At 44.1% G+C, this 26531-nt stretch overlaps 1 protein-coding gene and 1 pseudogene across 2 annotated transcripts; both read left to right on the top strand.

Annotated features, from left to right (window-relative positions):
* The first annotated feature begins 593 nt into the window (after positions 1–593).
* Positions 594–11656, top strand: METTL2A (methyltransferase 2A, tRNA N3-cytidine). Of its 2 annotated transcripts, XM_020892746.2 has the most exons (9): positions 594–721; positions 897–988; positions 2850–3205; positions 4299–4348; positions 4687–4747; positions 6515–6654; positions 8484–8590; positions 9950–10015; positions 10877–11656. In XM_020892746.2, the coding sequence occupies exons 1-9, from the start codon at positions 612–614 to the stop codon at positions 11029–11031; spliced, it is 1137 nt and encodes a 378-aa protein (XP_020748405.1). In that variant the 5' UTR covers positions 594–611; the 3' UTR covers positions 11032–11656. The 2 variants fall into 2 exon arrangements, with proteins under 2 accessions (XP_020748405.1, XP_020748406.2); XM_020892747.2 differs by lacking the exons at positions 8484–8590; positions 9950–10015; positions 10877–11656 and adding an exon at positions 7589–7819.
* Positions 11657–23171: 11515 nt separating this feature from the next.
* On the top strand, positions 23172–25832 carry LOC139039058 (serine/threonine-protein phosphatase 2A 55 kDa regulatory subunit B beta isoform pseudogene; annotated as a pseudogene).
* Positions 25833–26531: the final 699 nt, after the last annotated feature.

The raw sequence follows: 26531 nt of genomic DNA, 5'->3' as shown, positions 1-26531 counted from the left end.
CTTTCCTATGAATAATTCAAAAAGTTAGGTGGTGGGGTTACACTTTTAAACTTGTCCTTGGATATTGATTTGACAGTTAAACTTCGTGTTCTCGAAATTCATTTCATATCTTTCTCCAGAAAAACAGTGTGGGGACACACCACACACACTTTTCTCTCTCCTTTTTCACACTGTGAAAATCTGGAAAACTGCCCTATTTCCTCACCCTGCTTTCTATTTTTCTCAATTATTTTGGCCATTGCTCTACAGTAGAGCTAGGTAATTATTTAATTATTAAAGTGATTTAAAATTTTTCCTGTCTTACAACTTAAGAGAAACTGAGAACCTGTTAGAGCATCCTAGAATTAAAAGGAGGCTCAAGTCGAACGTCTACCACTTTCTCGCTCGCCTGTTGAAGGGCTAAAGACTCTGGGGTGAAAACCCGCTGACTCTCTTTCCCAAATAGGTCCGTCCCAGCAGGCAGAGGCCGACAGCCGCCGCGACGGGGAACTTCACAGCTGCCCCACCCGGCCTCCGCGTTTTCCCGCCCAGACCCCGCGATTTCCGAAAGGGGTGTGGCCTGCAGAACGTTCGCGCGTGAGGGGAGAGTAGGTGTTTCCGGTTCCGGTGTCATGGACGGCTCCTTCGCTGAAGGCGATCCTGCTGCTCTCTGCGGGAAGAGGCGGCAGTTCGGGAGCCGGTTTCTGAGCGACCCCGCTCGCGTCTTTCACCACAATGCCTGGTAAGTGCCCTACCCTTCGCCCGGCCTGCGGTTCGCCCTCATTCCCAGCGCCGCAGAGCACTCTGCGGGCCTACTCTTAGCGCTCTCCTCCCATGGAAGAGGCGCTGCGGGGCCAGCGACTCCCTGCCCGCGGCGAAAACCTGAGGCGCCTAAGCTACCCATTTAATTTTCCCAGGGACAACGTGGAGTGGTCGGAGGAGCAGGCCGCGGAGGCAGAGAGGAAAGTCCAAGAGAACAGCACTCAGCGGGTGTGCCAGGAGAAGCAAGGTGCGCCCAGGTGGACCCTCAGTGGTATTGACAGCCTGGTACTGCTGGACGTGCTCTCCGGAGAGGCCGGAGAACCGAGGCCCCGAGAGTCTTTGTTACTGGTCTGAAACAGAGCTCGGATAGAACGAGAAGGGGAGGGATTGGTGAAGGGCTGTGCCTTGACATCTTGTTAGGGTATAAAGGGTGTTTTGGTTTTGCTTTTTTGTTTGGAAGAAGATAGCTGTATCTCAATAGCATTTTCTAGTGACTTAAGTCTTAAATTATGTTGACTAGACCTGTATCAGTATGACTGGCTGTGGCAGCATGATTGTCTTAGAGGATATACTTTGTATATCATTACATTTTGCCCGAGGAAATGTTTCCATTACAGCTGGATTCAAGTGGTCAGATTCTAAATAATGGGGGGTGGGGGGGCGGCTGGCTAATTAATCGTGAGTTATGTGTCTTTTCCTTGTGTGTTGACTATGAGGTGGTAAGTCTTCTGCAAAGGAAAGATGGATGAATCAGAGTGGAAATAAGTCTGGCCAAAGAAAAAGGCCTCTTCTGAAGAGGTGGATGATTTCACTGAAAAATACCCCTAGTTAATAAAACCAGGACTGGTTGGGCCTGTGTTCTAAGTGACAGTTGAAGGTGGCACTAGAAATTGCAGAGTCGTACCCACTGAAATAGTTCTGAACAAGTAGAAGAGTCCAGTTATGAAATATTAACCTTACATAGTTTGACAAAGACTACATCAAAGCAAATTAAGGTGGAGAGGGATTTTGAAAATCATATAGTCCAATATCCTCTTTTTACAGTTAAAGAAACTTGGACTTCAAGACATTAAGTGCCTTGCCCAGAGGTAAGCAGTTTAGTTAGTAGCGGTGGAATTGAGATCCAATTTCTTAGGTTTTTATTCTTCTACTACACTAGTCAAGGCCCTTTATTGGCAAAGAGCAGAAAGCTAAAATCTAGTTATAAGCCAATGTTTTCTCAAAAATAAATAAGTAAAACTGAAATCTAGGACTGCCTTGATCACCTTGAACAAGACAGTTTTCTTTCAAATTGTACACACTTTAGTCTATACTGTCCTCTATCATCAGATCTCCTCTCATCTGAACACTTTTCCTCTTGTCATCATTTTCTATTTCCATGCTTAGTATCTGTTAGTAGTGAATTCATTTCTGGGCTCCACACTAAAGAACCACAGATATAGGAATATAATGTAAAGAAGATACAGTATCATACCTGTATCATAACCATTGACTTCACATGGGGAATAACTGAAGAACCTGGGACATTTAGCTTGTATAAGAGGTTTTAGAAAGGGAAATAATTGCTCTCAAATATGAAAGAGCTGTTCTGTATGGCCCTGAGAGATAGTACGGCCTTTTGACCATAAATGATTAGACAGGTTTTTTGCTTAATATTGAAAGTGAAAGTGAAGTAGCTCAGTCGTGTCCAACTCTTCGCGACCCTGTGGACTGTAACCCACCAGGCTCCTCTGTCCATGGAACTCTGCAGGCAAGAATACTGGAGTGGGCATTTCCTTCTCCAGGGGATCTTCCCAACCCAGGGATTGAACCCAGGTCTCCTGCATTGCAGGCAGACGCTTTAACCTCTGAGCCACTAAGAGCCATCTAAAGATGTGGGAGGAGAATTGATAGGTAGTAAGTTTTCTGGCAGAAGTTTAACTCCCTGGAAGGACAAGATACAGAGCAAATTCAAGTGTGATAGGACGAAATGACCACCGGCTCTGAGACTGAAGCTCTACTTGAGTATAACTTTTTGTATAAAATTTGGTGAAGCAGGGTGATAATTTATATTGTATACAAATAAAATTGAGAGATGGTTCTTAAAATTCTTTCTTAAATATTTACAGTTGATTATGAGATCAATGCCGACAAATACTGGAACGACTTCTACAAAATCCATGAAAATGGGTTTTTCAAGGATAGACATTGGCTTTTTACTGAATTCCCAGAGCTGGCACCTAGCCAAAATCACTTGAAGAGTTTGCTCTCAGAGAATAAGAGGAGTGAAGTATATGAATACTGTAGAAGTGGTGAGGATGGATCTGATTTAATAATGGAAGAACAGCACAGTTGTTCTTCTGTTAGCCTTGAAGATAAGACACAGCCACCTCTTATGGAAGAGAGTGTAACTCAGAAACTCCGTCACCTGGAAGTCTGTGCTAATGAGTTTCCTGGATCCTCAGCAACCTACCGCATACTCGAGGTAACCTCCCTTTATTGTCCTGGCAGTGGGGTTAGCGAGTCTGTCTTATGCACAGAGGGTGGCAGTAGAGAGGCTGAGCCCCAAAGTAACTTCTGATGATGAAGTTGACTAGACTTACCCCTTTTATGTTGGCCTGGAATCACCTGCATTTTTGCGCTATTGAAATGTCCTAGATGCAGACCAGCTGTCTTGGTCATGACGAACAAAGATAGATCACCTGAAGTGCTACCTGGGAACATTATATTCTGTCCAAAAGTTATAGTGTCCTGCTATACCTGCCGTCTAGCAGAGAGTCCCAGGTCAGAAGACAGCTTCTGTTACTTCTGATACAGTTATGAGATGGAGAGATTAGTTAGGATGATGCCTGCTTTTCAGGTGTGGGAGAGTTCTTGTCTTCTCAGTCTGGATGTGTGGTAGAGGCTCGGCTAGACCTGAAAAAGAAAAGTGTGCACTGTAAAATGAATATTCACAAAAGTGACTACACACTCCACCAGAAGCTGATTAGTTTTGGGACTGAGTCCTCTGGCATGACTTTGTGCTAGTCCCTTATCCTCCCCAAGCGGAATGGGACTTCTGCCTCATAGCTATTACTAGGGTTAATTGAGATAATGTATATATAATGGCTGAGGATAGCGTCTGACACAGAGTAAGCTCTTAGTAAATGGTGCTATTTTCGTTATTACCACATCCAGCACTGAATTTAGGACAGTGTTGCCGTGGTTCCCCTCATGACTTTTTCAATCCAGTCTACTAGAAACGTGTTTCCAGTAATGGTATAGTGGAGCTCAGTAAGAAAATACTCTGTTTACAGGACCATTTGCCCAAACTCAAAAAGTAAAAGCAGCCTGTGCTCTTTTTCCCAGACCAGGTCCCATCCTGCTAATAAAAGCCCATATTCTCATCTACTGTGGCTACCTCTTTAAGGGTTCCTGAGGTCACGGGCAGGGAATGTCATGATTACTCTAGCTCTGGTCTCTACATCTTTCCTAATACAGTAAGACAGATTGTCTATTGTTGATTATTTATTTACTTTAGGGAATTAATTCTTTGAGAATTCTGTGATTAATAATTCATTTCTGATTTCTGTCTACAGGTTGGTTGTGGTGTGGGAAACACAGTCTTCCCAATTCTACAAACTAACAAGTAAGGTTTGTTGTAAAGTTTAACAGCATGTCAGCAAAGAAAAAAGTGGTGCATTGTTGTTTCTTGGAACTCTTATTCTATTCAAATGGTAACAGCAATTATTGGGAACTGTGGGTTACAGGAGATTAGATGTCTACATTATCCATTTATGGATTGTTTTGACTTAATTGACTTAGAAGTTATCTCTGTGGTCAAGGAAAGTAGTGAATGTTAAACTTGTTACTTTGTTAACATGTGGTGCCTTTGATATTTTAACTCTGCTGCATAGTAAAGAGAATAGACATAATCCAGTTTGTAATCTAATTCCTCTGCTGTGGTTTTTTTCTTGCCCATTTCAGTGACCCAAGCCTCTTTGTTTACTGCTGTGATTTTTCTTCCACAGCTGTAGAACTTGTCAAGGTAAGTCCAGTGCTCCTATCAGTAATTTTCACTGACTTAAGGGGAAAAGGGCCTCATAAAAATCAGGGTCTCTATTTGCTTATTGTGCTGTGGTCTGAAATAGCCTGGAGTAGAGGAATTGGCCAAACATGATGATGGAACCTGATGCTTTCCTGCTGTGGAACTTTGGGCAGGTCTCTTGACCTTCTGAAAGTCATGTTTTAAGGATTGAAATGAAATGATTGTTTCATTTAGGATTGAGTTACAAGTTACAGAAATTTGTAGATAAACGCAGCTGATTAAAGGGAATGTCATAGATCTGAAGGGCATGTGGTGTAGCCAGGACTAAAACTCAGTGCTGACAAAGTGTCAGGTACCAAAGACACACTGGTGAGATGCTGCCACCCCTTTCTTCCGTCACAGCGCCTCCCTCAAGGTCATGGTGTTTTCCCTCTCATTGCCCATTTGCCTTTTGCTTGCTTTTTTTCTTTGCAGCCCGGTTTTCTCTGATAGGTTTTTCCTGGTTTTATACATGGCCTAATATACTTGCCCCTCTCAGTCCCTTCCTGGTTTTATACATGGCCTAATATACTTGCCCCTCTCAGTCCCTTATAAGCCTCCCCTCTTCGGGTATTCCCAGAACCTCACCTGAATGACAGTGTCTTGATTCCAGAGTCTCCAGAAAGTCTGATTGACTCAGCTCAGCTGACCATCTGCTTGCCCTGTTAATTAGCTGTGACCAGTGAGGAACATGGAAAGTAGTGGTCAAGGCACTGGCACCCCACTCCAGTACTCTTGCCTGGAAAAGCCATGGACGGAGGAGCCTGGTGGGCTGCAGTCCATGGGGTCTTGAAGAGTTGACTGCGACTGAGTGATTTCACTTTCATTTTTCACTTTCATGCATTGGAGAAGGAAATGGCAACCACTCCAGTGTTCTTGCCTGGAGAATGCCAGGGACTGAGGAGCCTGGTGGGCTGCCGTCTATGGGGTCGCACAGAGTCGGACATTACTAAAGTGACTTAGCAGCAGCAGCAGTGAGGAACAAAATCACATTTTTGGAGAAGAGAGATGTAGATAGGGAAGTTACCCTAAAACATGTGTTACAATCATGTATGATGCTCCTAGCATAGGAGCTCAGGGATTGGTAATATTTCTGGTTGGCTTTTTTTTTTTTTTTGTCTTGCCACTCGATTTGCGGAGTCTAAGTTTCATGACCAGGGATCAGACCTGGGTCCCTGGTAGTAGAAGTGCCGAGTTCTAACCCCTGGACCACCAGGGTATGTTAATTCTGAAACTGTTCTTAAGGGCCTATACCAGATGAATAGTGAGACTTAAAAATTAGTGTAATGATAATAAATTGTAGGTTAAATCTTCCACATCCTGGAGAGAGAGATTTTCCTGGAGAATTCTATGATCTGTGTAATATGCTGTAGTGGGAGTTGCTTTAAATCATGCTTTTTCAGTATGTTTTGTTTTCCTACTTATGAGGTTTCTCTTTGCCCTTTTGGTCACTTACTGTCCTCATTTTTTTCCAGTTCTCAGATCTGACTCCTCATCAGAATAAAGACTAGAAGTAAAGCAGTCAGGAATGTACCATTTTAAACATACAAGTTAGATTCCACAGGCTCTTGGAGTTGTTCCTGCTTCTTACCCTAAGAGTAACAGTGTTTCCTGTAATGGCTAAAGCTATCTCCCTCAGTGGGAAGCAGCAGGGATTATGTTTAAAGCAAGATGGTTTTTCTTGAGGCCATATGAACATTTTCTAACCTCTCTTCCATCTCTCTGCAGACAAATTCAGCATATGACCCTTCTCGGTGTTTTGCCTTTGTTCATGATCTGTGTGATGAAGATAAGAGTTACCCAATGCCTGAGAATAGTCTTGATGTTATCATCCTTATATTTGTTCTCTCAGCAATCATTCCAGACAAGTAAGTTTTAAGTCCCTTGACTAGTAGCATAGCAAAAACAAAGCTTTAATCAGGGACCTTGATCTCAGAGTTGGAACCTTAATAAAAAGGATTTTATTAATGTTCTGATAGACAGGAAAAAGCTACATTTCATTATAAGTGATAGAAGCTTCTCAACTACTTTCCTAAGTTTGTTTTAGAGTCCACGTTGGACTCCAAGCGTCTAAACCTCTGCCTGTTGACTGCAGTGGTTGGTTCTTCTTATGATAATGGTTTAACATCTCCAAAGAATGAGGGAGTCATCTTAGTGGGTATGTAGTGAAATTTCCTGTTGATGATCACGTAGCCTGATATCTTAGAACTGTGAATGCCACAGCCATTCAAGAACATCCCATTATTGGCTTTTTAAATGCTTTAAATAAACCAGGCTTATTATCAGCACAAAATACACAGTGAAACTTAACTCATCAAGGGTTCTCTGATATTTAAGTTCTTTGGAAAACTTCTCTAGTAAGAAAGAATTTCATAAAATCAAGATTAAAGGAAAGTGGATTGGTTTGCCTTAAAAGATACCATTAAAGGCTTCTGGACATAGGCAGCCGGTCATCCCAATGAAGTTGAAATACTGTCTCGAGGAAGCGGCATCAGTAGGGGTGCTTTGCGGGGTGGGGTGTGATTGATTTTCTCTAGCCCACATTTCCTCTAGGATAGCACTGTGTCACTTGACCTGATAGGAATATTGTGTGTGAAATAAGGGCAGATGGAGGACAGCCCAAACAGCCTGGCATGGTTTTAAACATTAATTGCAGCAGCTTACATGCTGTAAACTGTATATAGTTTCATTTACTTACATATTGGCTGCACTGGGTCTTCGCTGCTGCTCGTTCCGCAGAGCAGGGACTACTCTGCAGTTGCGTATACGGGCTTCTAATTGCAGTGACTTCTCTGGTTGCAGAACATGGGTTTTAGAGCACAGACTGAGTAGTTGTGGTGCGTGGGCTTGGATGCTTCACGGCATGTGGATCTTCCCGAACCAGGGATCAAACCCATGTCTCCTGCACTGGCAGGCGGATTCTTCACTGCTGACCCACCAAGGAAGCCACCGAGTTTTAAACTGACATGGACTGAAACAAAACATTAAAATTAAAAACATTATTCAAAATAAATTCATTATTCAGTATTTAAATAGACTTTCATGTGGTTTTTGTAAGTTCAAAGCATTTATACTTTTTCAGTAGTTAAAGCTGAAACCTACACTGAGACTCTATATATGGAAAATGCAGTCAGAAGTGTAGAACACTCTGCCCAGAGTACTCATTTGCATACAGATTGTGTCACCTGGTAAAGTTCTTGAGATTCAGTCCTCATGTAACAGGTGGAAAGAGACAGGCTGCATTCAGAGATCGTGGGCCTCGTGGGCAGGTAGGGTGGGTTAACTAGCAGTCCCCTCGCTGGGTGGTCAGGAGTCCTCTCAGAGATCCATGGGAGCCCAGTGTGGGGATGGCTTCCCCCTGAGGAGTGGGAAGTGAGCCAGGCAGACAGCATGTAGCTTCCGCCAGGGTGGATCCCTACTCAAGGAGCAGGCCTCTTCATGCTGAGGGCAGTGGATAGAAGCCACGGTTGTAAGCAAACAGCAGAAGGTACATCAAAGGTTTGGGCATGAGCTCAGGTTATAACTGAAACAAGAGCATAGGAGCTAAGATTTCAGGGGTGATGTATCAGCGTTAGGAAGTCCACTGGCTTTTCCAAATACAATACAGAGACAAGGGACCTGTTCTTTTTTGTGAGGGGTGTTAGGAGGGGACTCTGTTCTTAAAGAGATCTGATCTTCGTTCCCTGCTGCCCTTCAGGATGCAGAATGCTATCAACAGGCTGAGCAGACTTCTGAAGCCCGGGGGGATAATGCTTCTGCGAGATTATGGTCGCTACGACATGGCTCAGCTTCGGTTTAAAAAAGGTATTTTTTCCCACTATAATCAAAACAATGGCTTTGCCATCAGAATAGTCTCACAGATTAGTGGAATAAGATAGAGACTCTGGAATTATATAGCTTCATACAGAGAGCCATTTAATACATGATAAGAATGGTATGTTTTAAGTGTGATATGGCAAAAGATGCCATTAAAAAGTTAAAAGACAAATGACAGATTGAGGACAAATATTTCAGTTAATAGAACAGTAAAGACTTAATATCTATGCTGTTCAAATAGGGCTGCTGGCAAATTGATAAGGTAAAAGACCAGTGACCCACCCGGAAAACAGATGAGAAGTGTTTTAGAATTGATTTCCTGAAGAGTGTATCCAAATGGCCGAAAACAAAACTTGAAGAAAATGGAAACAGCAATGAGACACCTGTTGCTGGCTGACTCAGAGAGAGTGATGTTCCTCTATGAAAGGCAGAAATAGGAATAGTTGCAGCATTTTTTTTCTAAAGCACCTTGGTGTTATCTATTCTATCCAGCAATCCTTTGGGGATTTATTCAGGAACGAGCACATAGTACGTGTGTAATAAGCAAACCCTTGGAAACAAAGGGACTGCCTCTGCATAGGGTAATGCGTTTTATCTCACGGGGTGGACCCCGTACCACTGGTCTCGTGGGGGTGGACTTGGCTGTGTGACCAAGTGAGAAAAGCATTGTGCGGGTTGGCATTTTACACTTAATCCTGTGTTTAACAGTAGCTAGGGGAAAATAAGATTACTTTGACATTCAGAAGGTGTAGAAGGATTGATTACACATCAGGTTGTTAAACTGAGAAGGTCAGGGGGCCTTAGCAGCAGAAAGGGAAGTGTGTCCTTGATAAAAACAGTATGTATGGGATCCTATTTATGAGTGTGCATGTGGACACTGTGGAGAGACATGCAAAAGGACAGTCACTGAAATGGGAATAGTGGCTGTCTCAGATTTCCTTAAATTTAGCTATATTCCTTGAATTTTTACTATGTGTTTTTAAAGGGGCAGAAAGCCACTTAAAAGTTTGCTTTTGTTTTTAAACAAAGTGTATGTGTTATTTATTTAATGGGGGAGGGAGGGAGAAAACAAGCTATTTTCATCCTGAGCAGAACTGTAAAATTGGGGGCTGAGAATTACATGTGTTCACTGACACTGAAGTTTGATTATTCCCCTGGAGCTGTTCTTCTCCAAAGCATCATTCCTTTGTAGGAGAGAGACTGCAGATTGCTGCAGAGTACCAGGGTAGCTTAGAAAAGGATCTGTTCTCTGCCCAAGAAATTGACATCTTGATGCACATTTAATTGACCATGAAATTCACAGAAGCGCTTTAAAGTTTCTCTGGTCTTTACCACATCACTCTGCAGGTCAATGTCTGTCTGAAAATTTCTATGTGAGAGGCGATGGCACCAGAGTGTACTTCTTCACACAAGGTACGACACAAAAGCACTTGTCTTTGTGCTGACAGCTCCCCCAGGACTAACTTCCATATTCCTCAGTGTGCTTTCAGAAGTGACATCATCTGGTCCCTCCAACCTTTTGCAGCCTCTTCCCTGCCCTTCCCCACCCCTCAGCCTACCTCCAGCCACCTAGAGCTACTCAATGTTCTCCCAGTAGGCTCAACTTATATGAGCCTTTGGTCCCTGCCTTGTTCTTCTGCTGCCTGCTCTTTCTCTCCATCACTTTATCCAAAACAGGACACATGCTCATTTTGCAAGACTGCACTGTAGCTGTTTCAGCTTCGAAGCTGGGTTGTACCTTAGGTGCACCTGAGTTTAAGTGAACCCATGGCTCCCTGGGTTCCAGGTGTAACTCAGAGCTGCTTTCCTCTGCTGCTTGTCCTGCTGCCAGTTTTCACCTTCACCATTGCCTTATGGATACTTTCTCCCTGGGCCTTCTGTCAGGTCACATACTTTTCTGAGCCTTTAGTGAGTGATGAAACCTCTCCCCTTAAAAAAAACAAAAAGAAATGGCTTTGACATACCATGTCAATTTTTGCATATGATTCTAAGATGTGCATAGAACCCTAGAAAATTCTTTCCTATCAGCTGACTCTTAGAAAGGCTCTCCCGGTGCATTCCAGGCCACCTTTCACGTGTGGTTTGCCTTCGTCTGCCTAAGCGAGGACTTGCTGCTACGAAGCCACTATTGCAATTGTAGCTAAACCATACTGCCCAAACCACTTAAAGTCTATGAGGAAGGAGAGCAGTCTCACAGAGTACCATTTAGCATGGGAAGTGGTAGACACGGTGCTTCTTCAGGGGAAAATATATAAACATCTCTTTCCAAACTAGATGAACTGGACACACTTTTCACTACTGCTGGACTGGAAAAGGTTCAGAACCTGGTGGATCGCCGGTTGCAAGTGAATCGAGGAAAACAACTGACAATGTACCGAGTTTGGATTCAGTGCAAGTATCGCAAGCCTCTTGTGTCTAGCACCAGCTGAGATGCAGGCACCACCTGCTCCTGAATCATAGGCTCGTTGGGCTTTTTAAAATGAACATTCACAAATGGTGTCTTCTTGTTATTGAACCATTCAAGGATTCAAAACAGATTTGAACCTGGGAAGAATTGTTTTATATCAAGATTCTAACTGTTTTGCTTCATATTTGTGAAGCCCTGTGATATACTTTTCTCAAGTTTTTTTCTTTTGTGGAGATCTCAACGAATCTTTCTTGCCATTTTGTAACTTAATAATTGAAATGTTATTCATGGGAATCAGGAATTTATGTCCATGTGAAAGTATTATATGATAAAGTGAATGACTGAGTTGCATTAAATTATCTGAGGATTCAGATATATGGACTAAGCAGTTGATGCATGGAAAGATGAATAAGAGTCTCACTCAGTGATCATCAAGGAAGCAAACTGGGAAGAATTTCCTGTCTTTGGATGTTCTCCTGACTCAGAAAAACAGCATCAATATAGGGTGTCCCTGTTAAGTATTTGGTTGTGGTCTCTGCTTAACCTTAGTTCCTTGGAATTTTAAGTACTGTTCTCCCCCCACCCCCTGCCCCCATCTTAAGTAACCTGTGTCTAAAAACATTAAAAAGATCTTCACTTTTAGCAAATTGTTTTTGTGTGTGTGTGTTTGTGCTCTTACATTTTTGACGCAAAAGAAATTGGGAGAATTTTAGGCGTTTCACTTCTGAATGTGATCCTTCCATCCCTGTTACTTTTTTAATGTGATTGCTACCCTCTCCCACCCCCTTGATTGATTTTTTTCTTCTTTTTTAAAGAAAGTATTTATTTATTTGGCTGCTCTGGGTCTTAGTTGTGGCACACAGGATCTTCCGTCTTCATTGCAGCACGTAGGATCTTTTTTAGTTGCAACACGTGGAATCTAGTTCCCTGACTGGGGATCAAACCCAGGCCCCCTTCAGTGGAAGCACAGTCTTAACCACCAGACCTCCAGGAAATTCTGCCCTGAATCGTTTTTAAGAGTAAGTTGAAGGATGATGTCCCAACACTACCGTGTATCTCAAATACTATTTTATAACGTGTAGTTCCTGTAACTGAAGATATTCTCCTGCATCACCAAATATATCCATCAGAAGTAGAAATTAACATGGAAACACTGCCAGCCTCAGATAACCAAGTTTTCCCAATAATACCCTTTATCATCAAAAAAGAGAAAAGCCATTGTGTTGCATTTAGTAGTCATGTCTTGGTTTCCTTCAGCCTGGAACAATCCTTGAAGTTTGTTTTCATGACCTTGACATTTGAAGATTAAAGCCTTTGCAGACTGCCCTCAAATTGGGTTTGTTGATGCCTTCCTCATGATTTGGTTTTAGTTACGTATTGTTGGCAGGAATATCAGAAGTGTTGCTGTTGTGGTATGTGATTTTAAAGTATCTTAAATTGTTGATGTTAACTTCGATCACTTAACTGAAGTGGTGCCTGCTGGGTTTCTCCACTGAAAATTTCCTAAGGAGTATTTTGTAAGGTGCTTTGAGACTAAATATCCCATTCCTCTTTAAACTTTACCCCATTGTTTAAGCATCTGTTGCTGTTTCTTAGCTAAATTTCTGTCATGATGGTAGCCAGGTAGTGTGTTTGAATCCCACATCCTTCCTACACTTTTCTGGTTGGCATTCTGCTTAAGGAAGGCTTCCTTTTCTCTATTCATTTACTTACAGATACATGGGTTTCTGTTTTACTCAGTGCTTATTATATATTGCTATCACTTTGATACTTTGTGATTTTTATGCACATTGTCCCAGATTTGGCCTTTGGGAGCCCCTTCACGTGCTTCTGTGACCCTTTGTCATGTGCAAAAAGAGGCAAAGACTCCACTTTTTAAGGTGCAGAGCACAAGACAGGAGCTGGGAAGATGGAATAAAAAAACTGTTTCTGTTGTAAATGCTTCAGAGATGCCGAAGGGAATCATTTAGTATATCTATTCTTCATTTCAAAGGATGAATGAACTACCATTCCAGCACTTCAAGCACAAGTTGTTCCAGGCTCATCATGTACCTTCTCTGTCTCAGTCTGAACCAGCCATGTCTCCCCAAGGAGTTCTAGTTTCATTTAGAAGAGCAGGGTGTTTAGAAACCAAGCTAAGGGTGCTCATTGCTATTGGGTGCCTGTTCCCTGGCCCCCTCAGTGGATGAAGCATAGGGATATATGTATATATACATACTTGAATCTGTATTTCTCTACTTAAATGTGTATTGAAAACCATCAGTTCAGACGAATACTTTTGATTCCAGTCCAGCACCACAGGATTTATTCTAGTTTTTATTTTGTCTCTGTACTTGTTTACTTTTCAATAGTCACCAATGCCCATAATCCTAAAATAATGGGCTAATCCCCTCAGGAAAGTTATGAGCAACCTAGACAGCATATTAAAAAGCAGAGACATTACTTTGCCAACAAAGGTCCGTCTAGTCAAGGCTATGGTTTTTCCAGTGGTCATGTGTGGATGTGAGAGTTGGACTGTGAAAAAAGATGAGTGCTGAACAATTGATGCTTTTGAACTGTGGTGTTGGAGAAGACTCTTGAGTCCCTTGGACTACAAGGAGATCCAACCTAAAGGAGATCAGTCCTGGGTGTTCATTGGAAGGACTGATGCTGAAGCTGAAACTCCAATACTTTGGCCACCTCATGTGAAGAGTTGACCCATTGGAAAAGACCCTGACGCTGGGAGGGATTGGGGGCAGGAGGAGAAGGGGACGACAGAGGATGAGATGGTTGGATGGCATCACCAACTCAATGGACATGAGTTTGAGTAAACTCCGGGAGTTTATGATGGACAGGGAGGCCTGGCGTGCTGTGATTCATGGGGTCGCAAAGTGTCACACACGACTGAGCGACTGAACTGAACTGAATCCCCTCACATATGACCATTTTTTATATGTCACCTACACACAGCCAGCCAAGGGGGTGCCTCCAAAAAGGTTGTCATCCACATGGCAGTGATAGGACTCTCCGTGGAGGAGATTTTCTGCCATAGTGCTGGCTGGCATCAACACCATCGCGACAAGCTGGTGGTGACAGATGCTGTGATTGAGAAATTTGCTCCAATGAAGAGGGAAACAAGATGAACAAGGACCACTTAGAGATGGTTTCTTAGGGTGTGTTGGAGAAAACCAAAGAATTAGCATATCTATGTGCCAAGAAGTGAAAAAATTTGGTGGAGTTTAAGAAGTTTCAACTAGTTATAAAAGGGCTTTTATTTATTGTGGTCTGACACTTCAGTTAAGGCAATTTTTCTCACAAGAGAAAAATTATAGTTTGGAGACTATTTGGTACACCTGATCATTGGCTTTTTTTAATTTTTCTGGCTCAGATGTTAAAGAATCCACCTGCAATGCAGGAGACCCGGGTTTGATCCCTGGGTCAGGAAGATCCCCTGCAGAAGGAAATGGCTACTCACTCCAGTATTCTTGCCTGGAAAATTCCGTGGACAGAAGGAGCCTGGCAGGCTACAGTCTGTGGGGTTGCAAAGAGTCAGACACGACTGAGTGATTATTTCCTTTCCTTTTATTTTTGGCTGTGCTGGGTCTTCATTCCTGTGCGGGCTTTCCGTCTAGTACCAGCAGGCAGGGGCTCTTTTCTAGTGGTGCACAGGCTTATGGTGATGGCTTCGCTTGTGGAGCACAGGCTCCAGGCTGCAGGGGCTTCAGTAGTTGTGGCACCTGAGCTCTAGAGCACAGGCTCAATAGTTGTGGTGCAGAGGCTTAGTTACTCCATGGCATGTGGAGTCTTCCCAGATCAGTGATCAAACATGTGTGTCGCATTGGCAGGCGGATTCTTTACCACTGAGCCACCAGGGAAGCCCAGAAACAGTTTTTATTCCCTTATCCTAGTACCTGCCTATGCTTTTAGTTTAGGTATATAAAAGTTGAGCCTTTATCTTTCCTTCCTACCCACCCCCGCATCCCTTTACCACTTAGCCATATGCCAAGCTCTCTTTTTATCTGTCAAGCTAACTTGAACTCTGTAAGGGACTTTGCATAATTTTTCAGCCTTGGAATCACTAATGAGGGGCAGTAGACAATTAAACATGATCAGGGTAGATTAAAGTATGACCTCAGTGCCACTCAGAAAAACACAGGCTGCCTGGGCTTTCAGTCTGACTCTCTTGACCCTCTTCAGGCAAGAAAAGTGCTGTGTTGGCTGGGAAGGTAGCTCCACATATGAAACTGCTCAGGAAGTTGTGTGGTTTACATTCGAATCTAGCAGAGTAGTGTTTCTGAAACTCACTGATCTTTCTAAGTAATGTTAATTTGGCTGAGGAGACAGATTCAACATTGTTTAAAAAAAGAGGGACAGTTTAATTTGAGATGGGTGCACCAGAGCTATCAGAGAGGAGCTGTGTTCCTGGCGGCATGGCCCAGGGTCAGGTTGTGACACTGTTCCCTGGAGACCTTGGGTTCTTATGGCTCAGAAGTGATTCATCTCCTGATTGTGCGTGCTTCATCTTGAACCTGGCCTTTGCTGATGTTGTCAAACCTATTGCTTTGCAATGGGTCCACTGCCTGCCTTCACATGAGTTCATATTCTCCTGGGCTCTGGCTGAGAAATTAGGACCTTGGAAACTTAGCAGGAAAAGGAAAATCTAATGTGCTAGGACATACTACTTTCCTCGAATTGATTCCTATCTTTGATTAAAGGTGTTACTTTAGTAGTGGGGGGGCACTTTTATCTGTGACTTAAAAGATGGACTCAGGACTAACAGCTTCTTTCACTCTGTTCACAAAGTCCTGTTCTTTGGTTTGTGGCTGCAGCTGCTATTTTCAGAGCTGAGTTGCATTGATGCGTTGCACATTTTTATATGCTTCTTAATTCGGTGTGCAGGTTGATTTGGGAACCTGGGTTGAGGGGTGGGAGGAGTGCTGGTGATAAATTTTGCCAGTGAAAAAGCCAAAATGGTGCATCACGGCTACTTCTCTATTCCATTGAATTTCTAAGGTTCAAGATTGGGTATGGATTGTCTCTTGCCTGTAGTCAGTGGGATGTACTGCATGACCAAGTTAGGGGACCAACAGCCACAGTCAAATTCCACCCTCTGGGGGTGCCCCCTGAAACACAGTAGCCAGTAACCTTGACCAGTGGCGCAAACTTGGCCTCTTCACCTTAAGGGAAGCCCCAGATTGCATATCTAGAGAATCCCCACAGACAAAAAAGCCTGGTAGGCTACAGCCAGTGGGGTTATCAAGAGTCAGACACGACTGAGTAAGCACATACATTCATTCCCTACCTTCCTTTCTCTGAGTTTGGATTTCTTCATTAAACCTTAAATATCACCTCCCTTCTCCGCCAAAAATGAAAGAAAGAAAAAAATATATATCCTTAGAAGGAACCATACTTGAAACCTTTAAGACAGCAATAGCTTGTTAGAGAAATGCCTCCACAGGGAGGAGCAGGACGGAAGAAAAGCCCTCTGATGCACTGTGCTGCCAGTGAACCCCCTACGCCCTCCTCAGCCTTGCTTCCCATTACTCAACATTTATTGGCTGATTAAGACTGACACTCAGTGGAGTCCACTAAATGATGAATTTCTTGGGGGAGCTTTATATTCTCAACACTTAGCCAAGTGGCAAACACCTGACCCACAGTCATGCAGAGATATGTGAAGACTGAATAACTAAATAGCTTCTTCCTGCCATGCCCTCATCCCCCTCAATAGATATGCATCGACACCCAGTTTGTATTTAACTTCAGGAGATTGTAGTGTACAGGGCTTTGATTGCAAGCATCAGCAGCTCAAGCTGGCTTAGGGAGAAGACAGAAGGTAGAAGGACATGGGGTGTCTCATGGACCCCTAGGTAGAAAGGTAGAGGGGCCTGGGAGCCCTAGGAAGTGTGTACTCCCCAGAATCCTCCAGTCTGGCTAAGGACCTTCCCTGCTGTTTAGTCCACTTGTAGGAAGTGACTCTAGCCCAGCTCCTAATGCCGATGTCTTTGTGTACTGAGTTTGTCTACGTGTGTGTATACGGTTGCCAGAATAGGATTACAAACCAAGCAGAGTCTCTAAAAGGCTTCCACAGAACACCATTTTTGTGACATGTGGGCACCAACATTATTTACTTGATCTCTTTAAATTACAGTTTTAAACTTATTTTTAAAGGAAACTTTATATCACTATGATAAATGTAAAATAAATATCATTCATCATGAGCAAAAGCCTTTTTAAAAAATAAACACAACAAAAACAAGAATAATATAAGTTCTGTCTGGATCCGATTGCTGGTGAAAGGCCCTGAGCCCCAGTCCTGGAAACGTCACAGTGAACAGAGCAGAGTCACAGCTCTCTCTCGGAACTCATGTTTGGATGGGGTGATCCCAACAATATAAACCCATACAACATGAATCAGGTGGGCATGTACCAGGAAGATTCATACAGAGTAGAAAGGATACAGAGGGGGTGGGGAGCAGGGGGAAAGAGCCCTCTGAGGTGGGGTGGGCAGGAGGAGGTGACATCCTTCATGGGATGTTTGAGGGCAGAGCCTTCAAGACCAAAGGAACAGCCACTGCATCACAGAGAGAAACTTCCGGGACCATTGCTTACTCTTGTAATAAGTGTATCTGCCTTCAGCACATTTTAATGAGTATTACCCAAATTGACTAAGCAACGAGTAAGAATAATTACTTGTCTCCTTCAGAACCCTCAGGTCCAGGATCTGGATTCTTTCTTCTCGGTTCATTTCGGGACTATTAAAATTATGCAGGCAGCCCAACTCACAAGAGTCTGGTACATAAATGAGGATTATTGATCTGTGATCTGAGGCATGACTGACAAGCCAAGGGGATCTCCCCAGGAAAGGAAGCTGCTGCTTGAGAAACTGAAGATCAGAAGTTGATTGTTAAAAATACACTATAAAATGGGGGGAAAAAAAGAAGAATACATCAGAGTCTAGGAGTCCGTGCTACGAAGAGAAGCTCCCGTTCAGCCATGGCGCTGTCCATACCGGTGAGGCAACAACGGAGCAGATCTGTAGTAACACTACCTAGCATCTGTTTAAACCTTAATACTCTTTAAAAAGGCTTTTCATATGTTTAATCCTCACAGCACCCCTGTGAAGTATCAGTATAATCATCGCCTTTTTACAGATGAGGAAATCTGAAGTTCAAGGAGAATAGACAGTTTACCAAGGTCAGACAACTAGTGTTAATCGTTAAAGTAATTAGCCTAAGATTAAGGAGGGGAGGTTTGATATAAATGATATTTGACATAATATAGGGGTTTAAACATTCTTGGCTCCAACCAGCTGTGCCTGCCTGGGAACATGCCACACCTGCTCAGAGGTTAATCCTGCCTGTCCCCTGCCTTGTGGGGAGCATGAGGAGGAGAGAGGCACCGCCCAAACCCCCCACCCCACCCCACCCCCCGCCAAGACTTCCAGGGGAAAGGAGAGCACTGCAACCGTCAGAAGTGTGATATCAATACAGCTCTGAAAAGTCCATGAAATCAGCTACATTATGTTGGTTGTGCAACACTGTACAATTTGCAACTTTTTCATCAAAATAGAAAAATTTTAATCTACTGTGTTTACTGTGTGTCTTAGGGCACTGCCGGCAAGGCTCGGCCTGGGGTGAAGGGAGGAGCCCTTCACCTTCCCAAGGCTGTGTGCTGGGCTGGGGCCAGCGTCAGGGGCTGTGTCCTGTGGAGTGGCACCGTGCTGGCTGCTCAGAAGGGCCCACACCAAGTCTGATGCTCTGCTGTTGCCATGTTAAAATTCTTAACAACTTTTTAACAAGGGCCCCAGTCCTGCTGCTGCTTCTGTCTTGCTGCTTCTTCCTCCCTCTTCCTCCTTCCTCAGTAAAAAGGGGTCTTCTCTTTTCTGTTTTGGCCACACTGAGAGGCACGCAAAGCTATCCCATCCCAGGCCGGGCCCTGCAGTGGAAGCATGGAGTCTTAACCACTGGACCACCAGGGAAGTCCAAGAGGGGTCTTCTCTTGACTTATTTTTTCCCTTCCTATGTTGTTAGGTGTACTTGGTAGCCTGGGGTTGGGTCTTCTCACCAGGGAGGACCCCTGCCCACCGTGGATTTTTCTGCCTTTCCAAGCCCCTCTCTTCCCTTCCATCAGTTGGGCCTTCCAGACACGCCCAGCCTGGACACCTCAGACTCACTGCTCCTGGAAGGACTCTGCACACACTCCATCTTCTCATGACTGCTGCCTTCTTCATTCAGGGCTCAGCTCCAACCTTCCCCTCTGAGGTTCCTTTCCCACCAGCGACCTTATCCTGTGTCACTGCCGCTCAGAGCCCTCCGCTGCTCTCACTTCCACCACATTATGAGGCTTTATCGTATTCATGACACCTGGAACCATTATTTATTGATTGTCTGCCTCTAGACTGTAAGCTCCTTGGGTTCAAGATATTTTGTCTGCTTTGTTCACAGTGGTATCCTGCACATAGTTGGTGCTCAATATTTACTGGTTGGACAAGTACACAGAATGTCACCCAGGTGCCGGGTCCCTATAGAGATCAAGCATCAAGGCAAAGAAAGTCAAGTTCTAGCATCTAATCCAGCAAGAAATAGTGGAGTGCTCCTCTGACAGTCCAGTGGTTGGGACCCTGGGCTTCCACTGCAGGCAGGGGGCATGGGTTCGATCCCTGGTCAGGGAACTTCACCTGCTGTGCAGTGCCCCCAAAAAGAAAGTAGTGGGACTGGAGGTGGAGTGCATGCTGGTAGCCCAGGGACTGTGGACAGAGGTTCCCCATAAATTTTTCTCAGGAGCCAGGCACACCTGGAAAGAGCAGGGTCAAGAACCCACAAGACAGCAAAGCTGCCAGCTCCCTGAGGAGGAGGCCCACTCAGGGTGGGTTCCTGATAACAGAGGCTGCGACAGAGTGAACAAGCTGTTCCACTCTGAATCTTTAAATGCCTCCAGCACTCGGATAATTCCCAAATCTATGCCACAAGCTAAGGATGTCACTTGAGCCTTGAACTGGTTTATCTAAATGCCTCCTGACATCTCTTTCCCCTAGAAGACCCTCAGACACCATAAACTCAGTCTGTCCAAAGCACAGACCAGGGTTGAAATCCTGGGATCACTGTTTCATTTGTTCTCTGCATCATCTTGGCCCCATTACTGGGTTCTCAGTTTCCTTAACTGTCAGTCAAGTATAAAAAATAATCCAGCAGCCCGAGCAGCCCCCTATAACTTAGCAGCCCCCTATAGCAGCCCCCACTATAACTTGCAGAGAACAGCATTGAAAGCCAACCTCTGTAGACTATTCTGTATTTACAAGACTACTTTGTGTAAGACACACTTTCTCATATATTGTATATTTAGCAGTTATATAGGTGGTATGTCCCCATGTAACTTTTGCCTGGAGAGAATAACCATGTGTTAGTAAGTGAGTCTGTAGCAGGAAGCACTGATCTACATTTCTTCTCTAAAGTCCCAGAGAGCAGTGAAGAGGAGATAAAACCTTCAAGCTTTTGATGAGTTTCAGGTTGTTGCCTTCAGCCAGGGTCAGCTGCTTCATGAGACACGGGGCACAGTCTCCTTTGCAGTGCAGTGACTTGGGCCCATCAACTTTTAGGGGCTTTTGAAAGCATTTTTAATTTTGGTTTATTTTAAAACCAGAAGAGGGGAATTCCCTGGTGGCCCAGTGGTCAGGACTCTGAGCTTTTACTGCTGAGGGCCAAGGTGTGATCCCTGATCAGGGAACTGAGATCCCACAAGCCCACAAGCTGCTCCATGCAGCCAAAGGTTACATTTTTTTTTTAAATAAAAAAAAAACAAAACCAGAAAGAAAAAGTGAATAGGATGATAATGAACATATGATAATGAAGGCAGCCTCGATTACATTTGTTTTTATACCAATCAGTTCAGTTCAGTTGCTCAGTCATATCCGACTCTTTACGACCCCATGGACTGCAGGATGCCAGGCCTCCCTGTCCATCACCAATTCTAGGAGTTCACTCAAACTCATGTCCATTGAGTCAGTGATGCCATCTGACCATCTCATCCTCTGTTGTCCCCTTCTCCTCCTGCCTTCAATCTTTCCCAGCAACAGGGTCTTTTCAAATGACTCAGGTCTGATTTCCTTTAGGATGGACTGGTTGGATCTCCTTGCAGCCCAAGGGACTCTCAAGAGTCTTCTCCAACACCACAGTTCAAAACCATCAACTCTTCGACGCTCAGCTTTCTTTATAGTCCAACTCTCACATCCATACATGACCACTGGAAAAACCATACCTTTGACTAGACGGACCTTTGTTGACAAAATAATGTCTCTGTTTTTTATTTATTTATTTTTGTCTCTGTTTTTTAATATGCTGTCTCGGTTGGTCATAACTTTCTTAGGACTGACTGGTTTGACCTCCATGCTGTCCAAGGGACTCTCAAGAGTCTTCTCCAGCACCACAATTCAAAAGCATCAATTCTTCAGCTCTGCCATGGGCAATGTTGAGACCCAGGGTAAGGGTGTACCAGCCAGAGGCAAGAACCTGGAGAAACAAAAGCCCTGAGGTGGGGAATCTTAGGCATTTAAAGAGCTAAAGGGAGGTGGGGATAGGGTCACCAGAAAGAATGGTGGAGGAAGTTGGAAAGAGGACTAGACCACCAAGGGCCTTGTAAACCCTGCTGAGTTAGGATGTTTTCTTATTACATGGAGAAAGGTGTGGGAGAGTTTTAGGAGAGGGAGTGATCTGACCTGAATTACAATTTTAAAAGATTAGTGTTTAGCTCTGCTGAAAAATATGCGGTGGGGGGTGGGGCAATCAGAAGGAGCAGTCTGTAGGCTCCCTGGTGATGCAGGCAGCTAAGGGGGTACTAAACATCAGAGGCAGCTGGAAAGATGGAGGGATGGGGGTTCAGAGGGGCTGCTGAAGGAGGAGTGGAATCAGGACAGATGATAGATGAGGTGAGGGTTGTTGTTGTTGGTCGCTCAGTTGTGTCCCATTCTTTGCGACCCCATGGACTGCAGCATGCCAGGCCTCCCTGGCCTTCACCGTCTCCCGGAGCTTGCTTAAACCCATGTCCTTTGAGTCAGTGATGCCATCCAATAGTCTCATCTGTCACCCACTTCTTCTTTCAATCTTTCCCAGCATCAGGGTCTTTTCTGATGAATCAGCTCTTTGCATCAGGTGACCAAAGTGTTGGAGCTTCAGCATCAGTCCTTCTAATGAATATTCAGGATTGATTTCCTTTAGGATTGACTGGTTTGATCTCCTTGCAGTCCAAGGGACTCTCAAGAGTCTTCTCCAACACCACAGTTCAAAAGCATCAATTCTTAGGCAGGATAGAGGTGCTCAGCTTTTTTTATGGTCCAACTCTCACATCCATACATGACTACTGGAAAAACCTTGGCTTTGACTGTACAGACCTTTGTTGGCAGAGTAATGTCTCTGCTTTTTAATAAGCTATCTAGGTTTGTCATAGCTTTTCTTCCAAGGAGCAGTAAGAGTCTTTTAATTTCATGGCTGCAGTCACCATCTGCAGTGATTTGGGGACTCAAGAAAATAAAATCTTTCACTGTTTCCATTGTTTCTTCATCTATTTGTCCTGAAGTGATGGGACCGGATGCCATGATCTTACTTTTTTGAATGTTGAGTTTTAAGCCAGCATTTTCACTCTCCCCTTTCACTTTCATCAAGAGGTGCTTTAGTTCCTCTTCGCTTTTTACCATAGAGGTGGTGTCATCTACATATCTGATATTTCTCCTGGCAATCTTGATTCCAGCTTGTGCTTCATCCAGTGTGGCATTTCTCATGGTGTACTCTGCATATAAGTTAAATAAACACCTTGAGCAGAGGTGAGGGGGTTGCTGTTATTGAATGAGAAAGAAGACCTCGTTAAGACCTCTATTTGGATGTGTTAAGTTGGTATGTTGATGCCATGTCACAGGGGAGATGCTGAGAAGAAAGTAGAGGAGTACCTGGACCTGGGGCTTCCCTGGACCTGGTGGCTCAGGTGGCAAAGAATCTTCCTGCAATGTAGGAGACCTGGTTTTGATCCCTGGGTTGGGATGATCTCCTGAAGAATAAAATGACAACCCACTCCAGTGTTCTTGCCTGGGAAATCCCATGGATAGAGAAACTTGGTGGGCTACAGTCCACGGGGTCGCAAAGAGTCAGACCCAACTGAGCTACTAACATACATACATGGGGCTGGATTCGTGGGATGTCAAGCTTCGATGCTGGAAGTATGGGTGGCATCAGCATGCAGCTGGTATTAAAGCCACCAGCCTAGATGAGACCACCTGGGAACTGAAGAGGAAGGGCCCAGAACAATGACCTGGGTTCCCCCAACATTCATAGGACTGGTGGAAGGGAAGGATCAAGGAAGGAGGGGGCAAATTGAATGTGTGGTGAGGCAGAAGTCCAGCAGAGACTGCTGTGAGTGACCCCCAGCCAAGGTCAGAGAAGGTCTTTTAGGTTTGGTGAAGAAGTCACCCTGATGTAGGCAGTCTGAGTGGAGTGGTGGAAATGGAAGTTAAATTTGGGCGGGCCTCTTCCTTACCTGATCTGCATTAAAAAGTAGCTATGGAAGACCTTTGGGTGTCAAATGAGGAAATATGAAATGGACTTTGTATTAGATTATTGTGTCAGCATTCAATGTATTGGATGTGATAATGGTCTGCAGTTATGATACACGAGGGAAGAGGGCAGGGCACAACCTTTAGAAGAATGATGTAACCATTGAGGATACAACAAAAACTAATTAGAGCTGATTAGGCCCAAGATGGTGGGAGATTCGACTTCCAGTGGACCTTGAGCCTTGTTGTACCCTCCCTGTGGTATGTTGTTGTTCAGTCTCCCAGTCGTGTCCAGCTCTTTGCAACCCCATGAACTGCAGCACGCCAGGCTTCCCTGTTCTTCACCATCTCCCAGAGCTTGCTCAAACTCGTGTCTTTTGAGTCAGTAATGCCATCCAATCATCTCATCCTCTGTTGTCCCCATATATTAGCATCCACATGGCACATTCAGACTTCCTGGGTGGTCCAGTGGTTAGGACTCTTCACTTTCAGTGCCGTGGACAGGGTTGAATCATTGGTCAGGGAACTAAGATCTCGCAAGCCAAGCAGCATGACAAAAAAAAACCTACCCCATATTTTGGGTCACTCTCGCCTTTTGAGGTAGATGGCATTCTGTCTGTGGAAGATGTATCTCTAAATATCCTCTTCGTACCTATGACTTTGCCTCTTGCTGAATTACTTCTGCACTAAGACATTAAGAACCTAAGCTTCATTAAATCCTGAGACCAGATGTGCAATCTCAGTTAAAAGACAGTGGGTTCAAGTCCCAGTCTGAGTTTTGGCTGGGTTGGATGGAGTTCCATCTGAGTTGTGCAGTTTCAGTTATGTAAGAGAGGTCTGATTCTTAGGAGATACAGGTTTTAGTGTTTATTGGAATATTTAGGGTTGAAGGAGCAAAATTCCTGAAACTTTCAAGTGGTTCAACAATAGCAACAAATTATACATGTATATTGGAGAAGGAGATGGAAACCCACTCCAGTGTTCTTGCCTAGGGAATTCGACGGACAGAGAAGCCTGGCAGGCTACAGTCCATGGGGTCACAAAGAGTCAGACATGACTGAGTGATAACACATATATGTATCTGTATGTATTATATATAATATATATAAATCATTTGTATGTTATATATGGGCTTCCCAGGTAGCTCTAGTGGTAGAGAACTCACCTGCCAATGCAGGAGTCATAAGAGACTCAGGTTCAATCCCTGGATTGGGAAGATTCCCCTGGAGGAGGGCATGGCAACCCACTCATTATTCTTGCCTAGAGAATCCCATGCACAGAGGAGCCTGGCAGGCTAATGTCCACAGGGTCACAAAGAGTTAGACATGACTGAAATGACTTAGCACGCACACCCGCATGTTATCTATAGGTATGTGTATAGGTATATTATTTATTAGAAAGAGATAGCATATGTGGCAGAATGATAATTGGAAAATCTAGCTGAGGGGTAGTTCAATGGATTTTCAACTTTTCTGTAGGTTTAAGTTTTTACTTAAATTAATGAGCTGGCAGGGCTGTGTTCCAACCCTGTTGGTTGTTTGACCTGAGGCATCCAGCACTGGTGCCTGCAGGCTGTGGGGTGGGGCCAGGTCTTGGTACCTCCAGGAGAGCTCATGCAGGTCTGTGTTCCCAGTACATTTGTCATCAGTCTCCTTGTCCCCACAATGAGCCCCGGTTGCCCCCCACACACACACCCACAACTCCTGCGCTCCCCCCACCCAGGAGACCCTCTATGACCCGAAGTTTTTGAAGAGCTGGACGATCCACGTAGCAGGTCATTTTCCCTCAAATAATCTCTTTGATTTTGGATATGAAGTTCAGCCACAGTGGGAATCTCATGACTAGACACTATCTGACCATCAGAATTTGGGATCTCAACGAGGAAAACCACCCCTTTGAGACTTACCTGGTTCACAACAGTAAGCTGTGCTCTGGCTTGGAAAACAACTGCATTTTTTAGTTGAGTGTGTGTGCAGTGGGTCAGACAGTCTCATCACGACAGCTACTACAACAACAACTTGAGAATATTTGACTGAAACACCAACCACGATGTTATGCTTAAGGCCTCAAGGGAAAACAGCAAACCCCAAGCTATCCTAAAAAACAAGACTGGGAGGCAAACAGAGAAAAGACATCAGTGTCAACTTTAGTAAAAAGTTCCTGGACTTTAGTAAAAACGATCTTGCTTACAGCTCAGCATCCTTCAGAAAATATTGTAGCAGTGACAAATAACCTATATGTATTCCAGTTATTACTTAGTAATCTCATATACTGAGTACTAGTTAAACATGTTCCTAAATGTTTCTTTGGATGTTCATTTGATGGATCAGCCTTATCTTCCCTCTGCTGGAAACAATTGGGAAAGAATTCCGCGGAGTTCAACTTTTCCAAATCCCCAGCTCTAAGAAACTTTGTCAAACCCAACAGGTTCTGGGACATTTCTGTTTAAAATTGAGAACTGTCAGATAACAGTAATTATTCCATAGCTGACTTGAATTTCTGATGCTTTTATTGCCCCATTTTCTCTGGTAGATCCAGTGTTTTGTTTCTAGGTGTCTGCAGAGATAAAAATGAGATCATAGTGTTTAAAGAGAAAAAATATGTGTTTTTTTTAATTAAGCAATTCCGTTTGATTGGAAAATTTCAACTAAAAATAAATACCCATTTACTATTAAAAAAAAAAAAAAAAAGAGTGAACAGCAGGTGAAGAGGCAGTGGAAACAGCCAAGTTGTCAAGGAGAGTTGTCCAGGTAATAGTACCTGTAGGTGACAGTGAGGTCAAGAGAGGGTTTATACCAAAACGTTTAAAATGAGAGCCAGCATAGTTGTTGACAGGAATGCCCCTTTCCTGTTGACAGGAAAGGGAAAAATTGACGGTATAAGAAGGGGGTGGGAGGTTCTGGGTAAAGTCCTTGGGAAGGCAGGTGGGTGGCCCCAAGCTTGGAGGGGACACTGTGCTGAGGTGCTGTGCCGGGCCCTGGGGTCAGCGGTGGGGGGCATCCTTT

Source organism: Odocoileus virginianus, chromosome 17 (assembly GCF_023699985.2).
Source record: "Odocoileus virginianus isolate 20LAN1187 ecotype Illinois chromosome 17, Ovbor_1.2, whole genome shotgun sequence".
Taxonomy (NCBI): Eukaryota; Metazoa; Chordata; class Mammalia; order Artiodactyla; family Cervidae; genus Odocoileus; species Odocoileus virginianus.
Note: the sequence above shows the minus strand (reverse complement) of the source record. Positions and strands in the feature narration are given on the sequence as shown.